The sequence below is a fragment of the Spermophilus citellus genome (genome assembly GCF_964194105.1).
Source record: "Spermophilus citellus genome assembly, chromosome: 2".
Classification (NCBI taxonomy): domain Eukaryota; kingdom Metazoa; phylum Chordata; class Mammalia; order Rodentia; family Sciuridae; genus Spermophilus; species Spermophilus citellus.
In genome coordinates, this window is record NC_138183.1 from 63,930,556 (window position 1) to 63,948,662 (window position 18,107).

General features: G+C 37.4%; 1 protein-coding gene across 11 annotated transcripts in view; it reads right to left on the reverse strand.

The window, feature by feature from the left end:
* The window catches only part of KDM4C (lysine demethylase 4C), a 401,867-nt gene that overhangs the window by 136,273 nt on the left and 247,487 nt on the right, over positions 1–18,107 (reverse strand). For 9 of the 11 annotated variants that reach the window (XR_014020688.1, XR_014020689.1, XM_081282627.1 and 6 more), the window contains 3 exons: positions 5,642–5,823; positions 2,835–3,048; positions 563–639 (listed from right to left, as the gene is read on the reverse strand). Coding sequence is in view for 9 of the 11 variants with exons in the window: in XM_081282627.1 (XP_081138753.1) it covers positions 563–639; positions 2,835–3,048; positions 5,642–5,823 (473 nt within the window). In the remaining 2 variants the exon portion in view is untranslated. Of the gene's footprint in view, positions 1–562; positions 640–2,834; positions 3,049–5,641; positions 5,876–18,107 lie in introns of those variants that run through there. The other 2 variants (XM_081282624.1, XM_081282625.1) reach the window with 2 other exon arrangements.

Sequence of the window (18,107 nt, forward strand, 5' to 3'; positions counted from 1 at the left end):
GGGAGAAAGACCTCAGGCTACTGGAAAAGTTGGAAATGATCATGGTTTCTTCAGGCATCAGCTAAATATCTCCACCTTGACTATTACTTAGGATAATTATTCTTAATGATGCCAGTGATAATCCTGTACAGAAAAATTAAGTAAAATTTTAAATTTTTGAGGCCTTGGAAATGTCAATGTAGATTTGATAAACTGGCTGTTCCTACAGTTTGTGAAGCAGAAGAGGATTACATAGAAATTTACCTAATATTTCTACAATGGATACAATAGGACAATTTAGAGAAGGACGAACAAAAAAAAAAACATTAGAGTGTGAAATTACACAGAAAAACATTCATGCAGGGGCTGGGATTGAGGCTCAATGGCAGAGAGCTTGCCTCACACGTATGAGGCACTGAGTTCAAATACAAATAAATAAATGAAATAAAGGTATTGTGTCCATCTAGAACTAAATATATATTAAGAAAAAATTCATGCAATCTTATATTTCTACTATAATTAAATGTATCCACATGAATGGAATAACTGAAGAGGTAAAGCAGTAGTAAAACAAGATACTTACTGCTGTCCAGGCATTTCTTTTGCACCGGGCACAGAGCCATCCAGCACAGATCTCATGAGAAGGAACACCATAACAGCCTAGGAAATAATAGCATGGATCCATGCATTAGGTCTCATGCATCTTTACAATATTACGTATCTCAATACTGACATAAATAAAACCATATCATTTGCCCACTATATACTGTTTTTTATTTGTGAGGCTTGCTTAAAACAAAATACAAGCAAGCCTGTGTGAAAGATATTTTTGGTTCTCCTGCTTCATGATTAACAAGACATGATTAACAAAAAAAAAAAAAAGGTGGTATGGGTCTTAAGGTTAACTAATGCTCACAATATTTCACAAAGATAATTCTTGAGTAGACAATATTTTTAAGCTTCCAAGTCTGGCCTTTCACACATGCATCAACATTTCCAAGAAGAAGCAATCCATTAAGGAAAGTGTTTTGAAATGCTAAAATAAGTAAACAGCAAATTTTGATGTACTACTTTTTAAATTCATGTGATTTAAAATTACACTTTAAAAATTACACATAATTATCCTTCATTTCAGTGATAGGGCAAAGACTACACAATTTGATTAGTGATGAAGTAATGTCCTTAATTCAACTTGTCTGATGGGTCAATGCCTGTACCAAAATGAATATGAAGATGATTAAGGGTACAAATATATAACAATTATATGGCAGCAAGAAATATGTTGCCAAAAGGAGTGGCACATGCCTGTCATCCCAGCAACTAGGGAGGCTGAGGCAGGAGGATCGCAAGTTCAAGACCAGCCTCAACAATTTAGGGAGAATTGATCTCAAAATAAAAAATGAAAAGAAGTGAGGATGTAGCTCAGTATAAAAGCACCCTTGAATTCAATCCCCAGAATCAACAAACAAAATAAACAAACAAACAAAAAACCTAAGTTACAAAAAACCTAAGAAAATTCTATGGGTAGTTTTTACAAATTTCAGTAACATTTGAGATAGGAACAGAAAGTAACAGAAATGTAACTATCTAAAGAAACACCTATAGCAGTTAACCAATTCTATAAAATATGAAGTTCAAGTACACATTTATGAAATAACATAGCTAAACTGTATAACTGCTACATTTACCATCAAGATTAAATGCCTATTTTGTGTCCTGATGCTTTGCCTCTTAAATATACATACTAACATATGGTGAAACTGTGTTTGTATGCATGCATGTGTGTGTTATTAATTACTATCAATAGAAGAAGATTGCTATTATTGTATTTCAAGCAGATGACATTCAAATCTCTTCAGGAAGTATATGGTATCTAATTTATAAATTTATCAGGAGGTAATTCCAACTCTAAAACTATTATTTCTTTGGGGTAAATATGAATGAAGATAACTCCATCAAAAATCTTTTAAACTATACATTGAGAAAGACAGACCGTACGGAAGTTGTTAATAGAATACAAGATTGAGTAAAATTGGAAAAAATAGAATTATTTAAAATAGAGTTGTATATAATGAATCCCTTTTATGTATACTATAGGCTTTATACCAGTTGTATTGTTGTTGTTATTTTAAATATACTCACCACTTCCCCCATTTGTGCAAAAAACAAATTACAGGCATGTGCTACTAAACCTGGTTATTTTTGCAACTTCTAAATTAAAATAAATAAATTAAAATTGCAATTTCTAAATTAAAATAAATAAAGTCTAAAACTAAAAGAGAGAGAGACAGAGACAGACAGACAGACAGACACAGCCTAATCATCTCATTTGGGAGAAAAAAAACTATTATAATGATTATTCTCCCCTGGAAAACAGTAGAGATTTCCTTTTACTTATAAAAAATAACACTTTAACTCAATACAATAATAACTCTAAGAATCATGAAAAGAAGATTGATTTCTCCTTAAAAAGTCATAAAGAAAAATACTCATCAATCAACATCAGATGTTCACGTTAAGTTTTATTATAAGGTAAGTAAAACACAAGCATGTGAAAGAAAGGTGCCTCATGATGGTACCTCACTTGAACACCAAATAAACAACAACAACAATTAAAAAAAAAAAAAAGGCCTACTCACCACTGGTATTGCATAAGGAAGACTGGGGGGGGGAAAGGATAATTAATTATACACCCTCATACTTTCACTAAAAGAAATATGAGGGAAAAAATGATCCAACCATCAAGAATGTTAATAGTTCAATACAATAAATTTGACAGGTTCCAAATTGGTGAGCAATAAGAACTACATGAAGCACAGAAAAGTGAGTGATTGATGGACTATAAATGTATTTACTTGCATGAACCCGTACGCAGCATTTAGCACAAGAAATCAGAAGGCTTGTTCCATCCTCTTCAAGGAAGGCGTTGGGTGGAGAATATTCTATATTTTCTTCGCTATAAATAAAACACATCTCGGGAATGAGGGGCTTAGTCTTTCCTCCTGATGCAACCACCTCATCTAATTTGATCTCCCATCTAGAATCATTTTCTTCATTGCTGCTATCTGGCTGAAAAACACAACATTTCCATGTTGAGTGAAAAAGATGGAAAACAGTTCATAATTCATTCTTGTCACTCCAATCCACTAAACCCTCTTCTAGCCATTTGCTTTCACCTTTTGTTATTCCTGTTGTTTTCCTTATCCCAACAATTATTAGCTTTTTCTTTTTTTCTTATTATTAATTGTTCAAAACATTACAAAGCTCTTGACATATCATATTTCATACATTTGATTCAAGCGGATTATGAACTCCCATTTTTACCCCGTATACAGATTGCAGAATCACATCAGTTACACATCCACTTTTTTACATATTGCCATACTAGTGTATGTTGTATTCTGCTGCCCTTCCTATTAGCTTTTTAGTAATGGTCCTTCTCAGGCTCCCATCAAGAAATTAATCTATGCCTGCAATCCCAGCAGCTCAGGAGGCTGAGACAGGAGGATTGTGAGTTCAAAGCCTCAGGAAAAGTGAGGCGAGACCCTCTCTCTAAATAATATACAAAATAGAGCTAGGGATATGGCTCAGTGGTCGAGTGCCCCTGAGTTCAATCCCTGGGCCCCGCTTCCTACACACACACCAAAAAAAAAAAAAAAAAAAAAAGAAATTAATCTGAAAGAACAAGAAAATATTTTGAATGTCTGCTCATAAAAGAAACTGATGAGCTACTAAAACTGTGTTCTTCTAAAAAGAGTTCATGGAAAGCATGTATTCTTCTTATTAATTTTTTTACCTCTTCATTTCTAATAGGTAAATACATGTGTTGATTTAATAAAAATATTACCGGGTTAGTATTTTAAGGAATATTTTCAAAATCAGGTTTAATTTGAGAAACAGAACTGAGGAGGGGTTCTAAAGCATTTGCCTCATCACAAGGCTTAAAGAGTAAGAGATGTTACTGGTACAAATGACCAAATAAGGCAGAATCATGACAAACAAAAAACTGTCATCTCTCCAAAATATATGAAAATGTTAAGTATTTGTTCCTTTTATAACTTATGAATTGCTTTATTTTTTTATAGGATATTCACAACATTACAAAGCTCTTGACAAATCATATTTCATACATTAGAATCAAGTGGCTTATGAACTCCCATTTTTGCAAGAGAAACAACAAGAGAGGTAAATAGGGAGCCTATATCATAGGAACAAATTTTTACTCCTCACACTTCAGATAGAGCCCTAATATCCAGAGGATACAAAGAACTCAAAAAATTAGACAATAAGAAAACAAACAACCCAATCAACAAATGGGCCAAGGACATGAACAAACACTTCACAGAGGAGGACATACAATCAATCAACAAGTACATGAAAAAATGCTCACCATCTCTAGCAGTCAAGGAAATGCAAATCAAAACCACCCTAAGATACCACCTCACCCCAGTAAGATTGGCAGCCATGATGAAGTCAAACAACAACGAGTGCTGGCGAGGATGTGGGGAAAAGGGTACTCTTGTACACTGCTGGTGGGACTGCAAACGGGTTGGAAAGCAGTATGGAGATTCCTGGGAAAGCTGGGAATGGAACCACCATTTGACCCAGCTATTGCCCTTCTCGGACTATTTCCTGAAGACCTTAAAAGAGCACACTACAGGGATACTGCCACATCGATGTTCATAGCAGCACAATTCACAATTGCTAGACTGTGGAATCAACCCAGATGCCCTTCAATAGATGAATGGATAAAAAAAAATGTGGCATTTATACACCATGGAGTATTACGCAGCACTAAAAAATGACAAAATCACGGAATTTGCAGGGAAATGGATGGCACTAGAGCAGATTATGCTTAGTGAAGCTAGCCAATCCCTAAAAAACAAATACCAAATGTCTTCTTTGATATAATGAGAGCAATTAAGAACAGAACAGGGAGGAAGAGCAGGAAGAAAAGATTAACATTAAACAGAGACATGAGGCGGGAGGGAAAGGGAGAAAAAAAAAGGGAAATCACATGGAAATGGAGGGAGACCCTCATTGTTATACAAAATTACATATAAGAGGTTATGAGGGGAATGGGATAACAAACATGGAGGGAAATGAATTACAGTAGATGGGGTAGAGAGGGGAAAGGTAGCAGAATGAATTGCTTTATTATCTCCAAAGATCTCATTTAAATAAACTTTCCCAAATTTTATCATTTTAACTGAAAATTTTTTGATTATTGGGAATTATATAGGTAGATTGAGATGTTAAAATTTTAAAAATCAATGAAAAAAAAATTTGGGCCCAGAGCTGGCACATATTTTGAGAGCAACATTTTCAAACATAAAACAGTAACCAAGACTAAATTCTCTCTTTGCATGGTTCTGTTTTTAAGCTTTAAGTTTAGTTGTAAAAACAACAGAAACATTGAAATGACTCTTTCCCTGAAAAAAACAAAGATACTCAAAAAAGAAAAAGTACTATCAGAAAAATGATTCCCAAGGGGCTTCTAGAAATCATTGTTGTCCTTCGAAGAACAATAGCTAAGAAGTACTACCATCTTATTTCTGATGAATACTCACCTACAATGATTCACAAGTGAGCTCATGGGTGCACAGTCACAGAGAGTGGACCAATGTAAGGACAGGTTGACAGCCACACCACCCCAAATTACCTTGTAGTATGGCATGAGCAGAGTGCAGATGGCACAGTGTGGCTCCATTTTTGCTGCTGCTGCATTATATTCTTGTTCAGCCACAAAGTTAGGGGACTTTGTCTGCCAAAGGTGAATAAGAGGCTTCGCCCAAGACTCTGTTTCTTCTACTTCTTCCTCAACTGATGGAACTTCAGGCAACTCTTTTAGAAGACACAGCATAAAAATACAATGAGAAGCAACCCAAGGGAAAACCTAGTTATAAAAGAAGCACATATTCCAAATTGTGATATCAATGCCAGACACCAAGCCTATGTTGTCTACTGATACATTCTGAGATATAAAACAGAATAAAAGGAGTTTGATTCTCATTCTCTTCATCCTTTAAAGCCAAAGTCAGACAACCAACCTCCCCTTTCCACAATCCCCATACTTGCCAGGAGTAAAATACCCTCTTATTCCAATGTCACTACTTTAGTATTTCTATTACTACCACAACACTGCCTATGATAAAATAAGTTTATGTTAATAACATTATCTTCCAGTTAGCAGGATACTCTAACACTGAGAATGCTTATTAATATGCTTACTTTCTTTACCTAACATAATATGTGGTTCAATAAAATTTTTATCAATTGGACTTCATGGAATTAACTTTGGAGTTCAAGAATCCATGACATTTACAAAGCACTTATGTCAAGCAATGTACTACCATTACACGGATATAAAAAATAATCCCTATGTCAAAAATTCTCATTTGTTCTGTATGATTCTCTAAGAGGGTTAAATCTATTAACATGCAAATCTGTTATTAGAAAAAAGTAGAAAACACCTCCACAAAATATCACTTTAAAATCTTTCAGAGCATTGGAAAGACACTGCATATTAGAAAAATATTCCTTTTGCCCATAGCAGAGGACAGTATATCTCAGATGAAAAGGCATGTCTTGGGCTTAATATTCCTCACCAATAACTGTCACATGCTTATTAAAAAACATTCTGCACAGTGATGTCCTTAGTTATCCAAGTCACTGGTGAACCACTGTGTTCCAGCCCTTCCCATATTAACTTACCTACTCTAGAAAAAGTCAAAATAGATTTACATAGACAGAAAAAAATGAAATAGGCTGACAGATTCGCCTGGGCTGCCCCGCGGCTACAGAAGGGGGGACGCCGCAGAGAAGCGATTAATTAGCAAGCAGGGAGGAAAGTGGCTGCCATTCAGTGGAAGCCCGCCGGCCAAGCCCGCACTGACCCCCGGGCTGAGTACGGGATTTCAGACGGGGAAGGAAGCGATACAGTCCCGTCCCCCACAACGGAAACTCCTCCAAGGCAATCAGCGGCCACCATCTTGGAGAGCTGAAGTATCCACCGCCACTCTCCGACAGACTGCAACAATAAAACAGGTCTGTGTCTCCTAGGTTTTCCTAGGCTTTCCGGGGGAGGGAGTATCAGAGTGAGCCCGCATAAAGACTAGGGAAAAACTAGAGACACCTGACCTTCAACTCCCCCGCCCATCAGCAGCCAAAACGAAACCTGTCTAGCCAGCGCTGGGGGAGGGGCAAGCAGAAAAAATCAAAACCATAGAGTGCAAGGGATCCCAATAGCCAACTGTGCGACCCCGGGGATCCGGGCTGACTGATTCGCCCAGCCTTCCCCACGGCTACAGAAGGCGGGGCGCCGCAGAGAAGTAATTAATTAGCAAGCAGGGAGAAAAGTGGCTGCAATTCTGTGGAATCCTGCTGGATGAGCCCGCACTGACCCCCGGGCTGAGTACGAGATTGCAGAGGGGGAAGGAAGCAGTACAGTTCTATCCCCCACAACGGGAACAAAACAATAGAGTGCCAGGGTCCCCAATAGACACCCTCCACTCCCAACAAACGGCAGGTCCAGAGTACAGTTTGAACTGCCGAGAGCCACCACTCAGGGGAAATCTGGTCTAGCAGGAGAAACCAAGACTAGCAGGAGAAACTAGGGGACTAGAGGCAAGGCCCTCGCGACTGGGCGGCTGGAAACCACAGGCCCGCCGGCGACAGTTCACCCACTGCCCGCGTAACTGGGCGGTAGGAGAACGCCCGCCCGCCGGCTACCGACCGCAGGACGGGGTGCCTAGAGATCGCCCGCCCACCGGCGATAGCCGGCCCGCTGCCCACGCGACTGGGCGGCTGAAGTCCACTCCCCCGCCGGCGACCGATCACCCGCCCGCTGCCTGAGATACTGGGCGGCTGGAGAGTGCCCGCCTGCCTCGACGGGGAGCTGAAACCAAACAGAGACAGTCCAGTCACACAGCCCCATTAGGACACCCCAGCAAGGAGCCTGGGGCCCGTCATAGCAGAGTAGTGACGTCACTGGAGCTCGGCCGTCAGAATTCCTTCCCAGCAGAATCCACGTTAGCAGGCACAGTTTAACAACACAAAGAAGAAACAACAAAGTAATACAGAACCAAAACAAATCTATAGAAGAGAGCAGAAACACGGCAATCAAATAGAGCTGGAAAGTAACGTGGACAACATGAGAAAACAAGGGAAAAAAGGAGTACAAACAATACAGGACAACTTAATTCTACAGGAGTACATAGAAACATCAGAAGCAGGGATAGGGAATGAACTCAAGACCTACCTAACTCGAATGGAAAGGAATATTAGGGAAGATATGAGACAGCAAGTCCAAGCAAGAAAAGTATATTTTGAAAACGAATTAAACAAACAAATTCAAATGGCAAAGAACGAGCTCTACCAGGAGATAGAGATCTTAAAAAAAATCAAACAATAATCCTAGAATTGCAGGAAAATATAAACCAAATTAAAAACTCAAACGAGAATATTACAAACAGACTTGATCAAGTAGAAGTCAGAACATCAGATAACGAAGACAAGGTTTATCAACTTGAAAAGAATATAGTCAACACAGAAAAGATGCTTAAATCCCATGAGCAATCTATTCAAGAGATATGGGATGTCATAAAAAAACAAATTTGAGGGTCATCAGGATAGAAGAAGGCACAGAGACTCAAACCAAAGGAATGGACAGCATATTAAATGAAATAATTCTAGAAAACTTCCCAGAGATGAAAGATGAAATGTATTGCCAAATCCTGGAAGCCTATAGGACCCCAAACATTCAAAACCATAATAGACCAACTCCAAGACATATAATTATGAAGATAGCCAATGTACAGAACAAGGAGAGAATATTAAAAGCTATGAGAGAAAAGAGGCAGATTACATTCAGGGGTAAACCAATTAGGTTAACGACTGATTTCTCATCACAGACGTTGAAAGCGAGAAGATCCTGGAACAATATATTTCAAACGCTGAAAAATAATGGATTCCAACCAAGAATACTGTATCCAGCAAAATTAAGCTTCAGATTTGACAATGAAATTAAAATCTTTCACGATAAAAAAAAGTAAAAGAATTCGCAGCAAGAAAACCAGCACTGCAAAGCATTTTGACCAAAATACTACAAGAAGAGGAATTGAAAAATAGTGCCCAAAACTAACAGCAGGAGGTGTCTCAATAAAGGGGGAGGAAAATAACCAAAAAGTAAAACCAGCCAAACTAAAATAAATAAATAAAGAAGCATGACTGCAAGTACAAATCATATCTCAATTGTAACCTTAAATGTTAATGGCCTAAACTCACCAATCAAGAGACATAGGCTAGTAACCTGGATCAAAAAAACAAATCCAACAATATGCTGCCTTCAAGAGACCCATATGATAGGAAAAGACATACACAGGCTGAAGGTAAAAGTTTGGGAAAAATCATACCACTCACATGGCCCTCGGAAGCAAGCAGGAGTGGCCATACTCATATCAAATAAAATCAACTTTAAACCTAAGTTAATCAAGAAGGATAAAGAAGGACACTATATCCTGTTAAAAGGAACCATCCACCAACAAGACATAACAATTATCAATTTGTATGCACCAAACAATGGAGCTGCAACGTTCATAAAACAAACTCTCCTCAAGTTCAAGAGTCAAACAGACCACAACACAATAATTACGGGTGACTTCAACAAACCGCTCTCGCCATTAGACAGATCCTCTAGACAAAAACTGAATAAAGAAACTATAGAACTCAACAGCACAATCAATAACCTAGACTTAACCGACATATATAGAATATATCAACCATCATCAAGTGGATACACGTTCTTCTCAGCAGCACATGGATCCGACTCAAAGACAGACCATATATTATGCCATAAGGCAACGCTTAGTAAATATAAAGGCGTGGAGATAATACCATGCACCATATCTGATCACAATGGAATGAAATTGGAAATCAATGATAAAAGAAGGAAGGGAAAATCCTACATCACATGGAAAATGAACAATATGTTACTGAATGATCAATGGGTTACAGAAGACATAAAGGAGGAGATGAAAAAATTCTTAGAGACAAATGATAATACAGACACAACATACCAGAATCTATGGGACACAATGAAAGCAGTTTTAAGAGGAAAATTCATTTCTTGGAGTTCTTTCCTCAAAAAAAGAAATAACCAACAAATAAATGAACTCACACTACACCTCAAAAACCTAGAAAAGGAAGAACAAAACAACAGCAAATGTAGTAGAAGACAAGAAATAATTAAAATTAGAGCAGAAATCAAAGAAATTGAAACAAAAAAAAACATTGAAAAAATTGATAAAACTAAAAGTTGGTTCTTTGAAAAAATAAATAAGATAGACAGGCTCTTAGCCATGCTAATGAAGAGAAGAAGAGAGAGAACTCAAATTACCAACATACGGGATGAAAAAGGCAATATCACAACAGACACTACAGAAATACAGAAGATAATTAGAAAGTATTTTGAAACGCTATATTCCAATAAAATAGAAGATAGTGAAGATATCGATGAATTTCTTAAGGCATATGATCTGCCCAGATTGAGACAGGAAGACACACACAATTTAAACAGACCAATAACAAAGGAAGAAATAGAAGAAGCCATCAAAAGACTACCAACCAAGAAAAGCCCTGGACCGGATGGGTATACAGCGGAGTTCTATAAAACCTTCAAAGAAGAATTAATACCAATACTTTTCAAGCTATTTCAAGAAATAGAAAAAGAGGGAGCTCTTCCAAATTCATTCTATGAGGACAACATCACTCTGATCCCAAAACCAGACAAAGACACTTCAAAGAAAGAAAACTACAGACCAATATCTCTAAAGAACTTGGATGCAAAAATTCTCAATAAAATTCTGGCGAATTGAATACAAAAACACATCAAAAAAATTGTGCACCATGATCAAGTAGGATTCATCCCTGGGATGCAAGGCTGGTTCAATATACGGAAATCAATAAATGCTATTCACCACATCAACAGACTTAAAGACAAGAACCATATGATCATCTCGATAAATGCAGAAAAAGCATTTGACAAAGTACAGCATCCCTTTATGTTCAAAACACTAGAAAAACTAGGGATAACAGGAACTTACCTCAACATTGTAAAAGCTATGTATGCTAAACCTCAGGCTAGCATCATCCTAAACGGAGAAAAACTGAAGGCATTCCCTCTAAAATCTGGAACAAGATAGGGATGCCCTCTATCACCACTTCTATTCAATTTAGTTCTCAAAGTACTAGCCAGAGCAATTAGACAGACAAAAGAAATAAAAGGCATAAAAATAGGAAAAGAAGAAATTAAATTATCGCTATTTGCGGATGACATGATAATATACCTAACAGACCCAAAAGGGTCTACAAAGAAGCTGCTAGAGTTAATAAATGAATTCAGCAAAGTAGCAGGTTACATGCATAAATCAAAGGCATTCCTGTATATCAGCAACAAAACCTCTGAAATGGAAATAAGGAAAACCACTCCATTCACAATATCCTCAAAGAAAATAAGATACTTGGGAATCAACCTAACAAAAGAGGTGAAAGATCTATACAATGAAAACTACAGAACCCTAAAGAGAGAGATAGAAGAAGATCTCAGAAGATGGAAAAATGTACCCTGTTCATGGATAGGCAGAACTAACATCATCAAAATGGCGATATTACCCAAAGTTCTCTACAGGTTTAATGCGATGCCAATCAAAATCCCAAAGGCATTTCTTATTGAAATAGATAAAGCAATCATAAAATTCATATGGAAAGACAAAAGACCCAGAATAGCAAAAGCAATTCTAAGCAGGAAGAGTGAATCTGGAGGTATAGCGATACCAGAGGTCAAACTGTACTACAAAGCAATAGTAACAAAAACAGCATGGTACTGGTACCAAAACAGACAGGTGGACCAATGGTACAGAATAGAGGACACAGAGACTAATCCACAGAGCTACAACTATCTTATATTTGATAAAGGAGCTAAAAACATGCAATGGAGGAAGGATAGCATCTTCAACAAATGGTGCTGGGAAAATTGGAAATCCATATGCAACAAAATGAAATTGAATCCCTTTCTCTCGCCATCCACAAAAGTTAACTCAAAATGGATCAAGGAGCTAGATATCAAATCAGAGACGGTGCGTCTGATAGAAGAAAAAGTTGGCTCTGATCTACATATAGTGGGGTCAGGCTCCAAATTCCTTAATAGGACACCCATAGCCCAAGAATTAATAACAAGAAAAAACAAATGGGACTTACTTAAACTAAAAAGTTTTTTCTCAGCAAGAGAAACGATAAAAGAGGTAAATAGAGAGCCTACATCATGGGAATAAATTTTTACCCCTCACACCTCAGACAGAGCCCTAATATCCAGAATGTACAAAGAACTCAAAAAATTAAACAATAAGATAACAAACAACCCAATCAACAAATGGGCCAAGGACCTGAACAGACACTTCTCAGAGGAGGACATACAATCAATCAACAAGTACATGAAAAAATGCTCACCATCTCTAGCAATCAGAGAAATGCAAATCAAAACCACCCTAAGATACCATATCACTCCAGTAAGATTGGCAGCCATTATGAAGTCAAACAACAATAAGTGCTGGCGGGGATGTGGGGAAAAGGGTACACTTGTACACTGCTGGTGGGACTGCAAAATGGTGAGGCCAATTTGGAAAGTAGTATGGAGATTCCTGGGAAAGCTGGGAATGGATCCACCATTCGACCCAGCTATTGCCCTTCTCGGACTATTCCCTGAGGACCTTAAAAGAGCGCACTTTAGGGATAGGGCCACATCAAGGATTATAGCGGCACAATTCACAATAGCTAGACTGTGGAACCAACCTAGATGCCCTTTAATAGATGAATGGATAAAAAAAATGTGGCATCTATACACAATGGAGTATTATGCAGCACTAAGAAATGACAAAATCATAGAATTTTTAGGGAAATGGATGGCATTAGAGCAGATTATGCTAAGTGAAGCTAGCCAAGCCCTAAAAAACAAATGCCAAATGTCCTCTTTGATATAAAGAGGGCAACTAAGAACAGAACAGGAAGGAAGAGCATGAGGAAAAGACTAACAGTAAACAAAGACGAATTGGGGGAGAGCAAGGGAGAGAGAAGGGAAAGCATATGGAAATGGTAGGAGACCTTCAATGATACACAAAATTATAAGAGGTTGTGAGGGGAAGGGGGAGGGGGGAAAAGGGGAGAGAATTGAACAACAGCAGATGAGGTAGAGAGGGAAGATGGGAGGGGAGGGGAGGGGAGGGGGGGGATAGTAGGGGTTAGGAAAGGTAGCAGAATACAACAGACACTAATATGCCATTATGTAATAATGTGAGTATGTAACAGTTGTGATTCTGCAATCTATATTTGGGGTAAAAATTGGAGTTCAAAACCCAATTGAGTCTAATATATGAAAGATGATATATTATGAGCTCTGTAATGTTTTGAACAATCAATAAAAAAAATGAAATACTGAATGAGGATAAAATTAAAGATGTCAAATTCCAATGGAAGAAAAAAGGAATGATCCTATTTCAATGATGGTGGTGGCAGGGGCAGCAGCAGCAGCAGCATTGTTATTATAATGGAGAAACACCTGGTATATACCTAGGAGCACAGTGTTTGAAAACAAAAGGTGAGACCCTTTGCCTATATTTAAGATGAAGTAATCTGATGTTAAATATAAATTACTTCCACCTACGTTGCCCTACATTTCACAACAGAAGTAATATTAGAGAAGAGTTGACAAATGAAAGTTAATTAGAAATTATGAATAGCAGTAAGTCCTTCTCATAGGCTAATATCTCTTACAGATACTAAATATGGCTACTACTGATTGGCTTAAAATTAGTTTACTGCACCACTTGCCTTTTTGAAAAACACTGAAACACATGAGACAAAGTTTTTATCCCTGGTCTCAAGTTATCATGAGGAATTCCCAAAATATTTCCAAGAACAGAGGAAATACTTTCTAATTCCTGAAGTCCAGAGACAGTGAAAAACAGGCAAAGACAGGGAAGAACAACAGAGCCAGGAAGTAAAATGGAGCCACAGAGTAGGTGAGTGTGGGCAGAGCTGTAATGGTCCATCTGATTAAAACTCATGGCAAGGTTTGGCCTAGGATGGCCTGATAGAATAAAAAAGACCTAGGGCTGGGGATGTGGCTAAAGTGGTAGCACGCTCGCCTGGCATGCGTGCGGCCTGAGTTCGATCCTCAGCACCACATACAAACAAAGGTGTTGTGTCCGCCGAAAACTAAAAGAAATAAATATTTAAAAATTCTCTCTCTCTCTCTCGCTCTCTCTCTCTCTCTCTCTCTCTCTCTCTCCTCTCCTCTCCTCTCCTCTCCTCTCCTCTCCTCTCCTCTCCATTCTTTAAAAAAAAAAAAGAATAAAAAAGACCTCCTCAAACTTTCTAAACACTTGACGTGTAGAAAGGATCCAGCTCTATATCTGTCCTAGACCAAAGCTGACGTAGAATAAGGCCCCAAGAGCATTTCTCAACACCATCATAATGTAATCCTATAATTCAAAATCATTACAGGAGCAACACTGTGCAGCACCAAGCACTGGGACTGCCAGAGACCCAGCACCAAATACGAAAGTATACCAAGGTTTAGGAGAACTATGAAAACATTACCAAGCACAGAACTCCCTTCATTCCCATTTGTATTCTCAATAAGTCAGGAGAGGACCAACTATCATTACTTGAAAATGTTCTTTTGAGCGAGTCTTCTTTTCCACATACTAAATGAGCCAATGCAGAATGAATAAGTTTTAGAATCTGTGGAGAGGAGGTAGTTACAGAAATGGCTTGGTTTGGCAGGTCAGGGGGTGGGGGAATAAGACAACAGCAGTTCTCAAAGAATGATCTATAGACTTCAGATGATGCAATACACCAGTTGTACCATCTATGTAGCCAAAACCAGTTTCACAATAACACAGACATGTTATTTGGTCTATGTCACACTATTGACATTTGTAATAGTGACATAAAAGCAGTGGGGGGTAAAATTATTGGTGCCTTAGCTTAAATCAAGGCAGCATCAACAAAGTATTATATTCTTGATTACCTCATATTTTCAGAGGATGAAAAAAATGAAAAAAAAGGAAGTTTCACTTAATGTTCTTGATGAAAAAAGTATCGGATTTATTAAATCTGTGACAAAAAAGGGATGTATGTATAAAGTATATCTGTGCACACTGAAGTTCAGCAATTGTCTGAGTTAAAGCTCTTCTGTCATTAACTTGAACTGCAAGGCAAAGAACCTGTCTTTTTCATGGAGAACCATTTTTACTTGAAAGAAAAAAATAAATCAAGATTCTTCAGTGTCTAGCATGGAATTTCATGAAAATGAACAAAAAAAAAGTCAGCCTTTTTACAAAAAATAACTGATCTACTTGAAACTTATACCTCACAATTAAAATGTTGGAAAAAGTGTGTCCATTATTGTGAATGTAACACTGTCCAATACTCAAATAAATTTCCAGTGGGACTAATGGTAATGATAACAAACGTAATTTTTAATTAAATATCATATGAGATTTATCAATATCTAAAAGATCTCTATAAATCAGATCTTGTTTAGAAATGCACAATGCTAAAACAAATTACATATGGAGGTGAGTGTGGTGGTGTATGCCTATAATCCCAGCAACTTGGAAAGTTGACCTTGGAAGCTTCAAGTTTGGGCAAGACCAAGCAATTTAGTGAGACCCTATCTCAGGATGGAAGAAAGGTTGGGAGGGAAGGAAGGAAGTAAAAGACAGGGTATGTATCTCAGGGGTAAAGTACACCTGAATTCTGTTCACAATTATATTTTTTTATATGAACGAATTAATCGATTATGAAATATTCTATTCCCATTGTACTTTTCATTCTTCTTCATCGAGCCTCACAGTTCATGGTGGTGATTCTGAAATTGTTACAAAACAGTGCCAAAACCCTGTAAATGGTACTATACAGTAAAGCAAAGAATGAGCCCCCAAACAAAGTGGTTCCTTATGTCTTCATAAGCACTTCTGAATTTGTACAAGCAGATTATAACACAGCTCCAGACTCTATATTATCAGGAATTTCATGGTGAATAAGGAAGCTTAAGCAAGGGCTTATGCACCATCCTGTGAAAGAGGGTCAGCCTCATAATTAATACTACTAGGTGGCCACATTAGAAAACAGATACTATCTTTAATAAATATGCTGAAGAGACCACTTAAAAAATACTGCCACCATACCAGCAAAAATGTTCAACAGCTCTCTGAAATTACTAAATCACTACATTGCTAAAAAAGAAAAATTTTATTTTATAAAAGACCATGCCAAAAGTTCAAACACCAAATTCCTTGGTAAGTCCTGCAAAACTCATCCAGAAAATTACTTTTAAAATGTATGCACTAAATACTAAGCTTTTCTAATAAAAATATAGACAATAATAGTCAGAACCAGAGCAGAAAGACAGTTAACACTGATGTATAAATATTTCCATGAAAAGGCTTTTTTATGCCTTCAAAGAAAGAGAAATGTCTTTATTTCTCCTCTTCACTCAAAAGCCACACACAATCAGCTGGAACTATTATTTCAAAGTACAATGAAAAATATTCTGCCCAGGCATGGTGGTGCACACCTATAATCCCAGTGGCTCAGGAGGTTGAGGCAGGGCGATCACAAGTTCAAAGCCAGCCTCAACAAATTAGTGAGACACTGTTTCTAAACATAAAATGTATTTTTAAAATATTTTTAGTTGAACATGGGCACACGATGCCTACATGTACACAATATCTCTATTTTACTTATTTATTTTTATGTGGTGCTGAGAATTCTTTATTTTTATGTGGTGCTGAGGATTGAACCCAATTCTTCACACATGCTAGGCTAGTGCTCTACCATTATGCAATACCCCAGCCCCTAAAAAGTATTTTTAAAAGGGCTGAGGATGTGGTTCAGTAGTTAAGTGCTCCTGGGTTCAATCCCTGGTATCACAAAAAATTTTAAAAATTGTAAAAATAAATCCAGCACACAAATCTGTATATACAGGATGATGCCAATTCTATAAAACATACATTAAAAGGAACACAGGCGGGTTATAAGTTATTATGATTATAAAACTATCCAAGCTTAAAAATTATAGTCAAAATAATAACAAGCGGGAAATGAATTGGCAGCGGGTGAGGGGACCTTTCCTTAGGAACAGACTGAGGTCAATTCATTCACTCAGTATAGGCTTTTTGAATAAATTCTGCTGATTTTATATGGATTTTTCTAAAGAACACATTTGGGTTATTTGTGGAAGGACTACTGCCAGGACATGCTGATGGAATTCAGCAGATGGGAAAAGGCACTGAACTCCATTACAGGAATTTCCCTTTACCAGTCTCCATGATGACTGCACTGCTTGGGGATATGTTCCAATTATGTTTTTTGGCCGATACAGCACCATTCTCTGCTATGAAAAGCATGGCAGCATCTGTTATGTTTCAGGTACTTGAGCAAAATCTGAATCTTGGGGGGCATTATATATGGTTTCAAACATCCCGGAGGAAATAGAGGGTAAGGAGGAGAATGAAGATGAAAGCAGTAATGAGTTACTCAAAAAAGCAAGGAAGATAGAAACTTTGGAATTTTAGTATTCTTATACTGTATGTGAACTATATTTCAATGTTTATTTTAGTTGACGAATAAGAAAAGTTTATAAAGGTGTGTTCAGAAATACAAAAGATTAAACAAAAATAACAGAGGTTCAGGTATAATCTTAAAGGCAAGTAGTGCCATTCAGAAAAAAAATTAAATTTTCCATTACAATTCTGTAATGTGCTAGTTTAATAACGGTTAATAGAGAAACTGCTGTTTTCAGCCTAAGACACTTAAGAAATTAAAAAGGCAAACGTAGGCTTGTTTTAATCAGCATTTTCATTTCTGTAATTGAAAGACCTGACAAGAACAATTATAGATGAATAAAAGTTTATTTGAAGCCTCATGGTAGTAGAGGTCTTAATCCATAGAAGGCTAGCTCCATTCCTCCAGGCTCCAGGTGAGGCAGAACATCAAGATGGAAGAGTGAGACAGAGGTAAGCAATTTATGTGGTGATCAGAAAGCAGAGAGGAACACTCTACTCTCC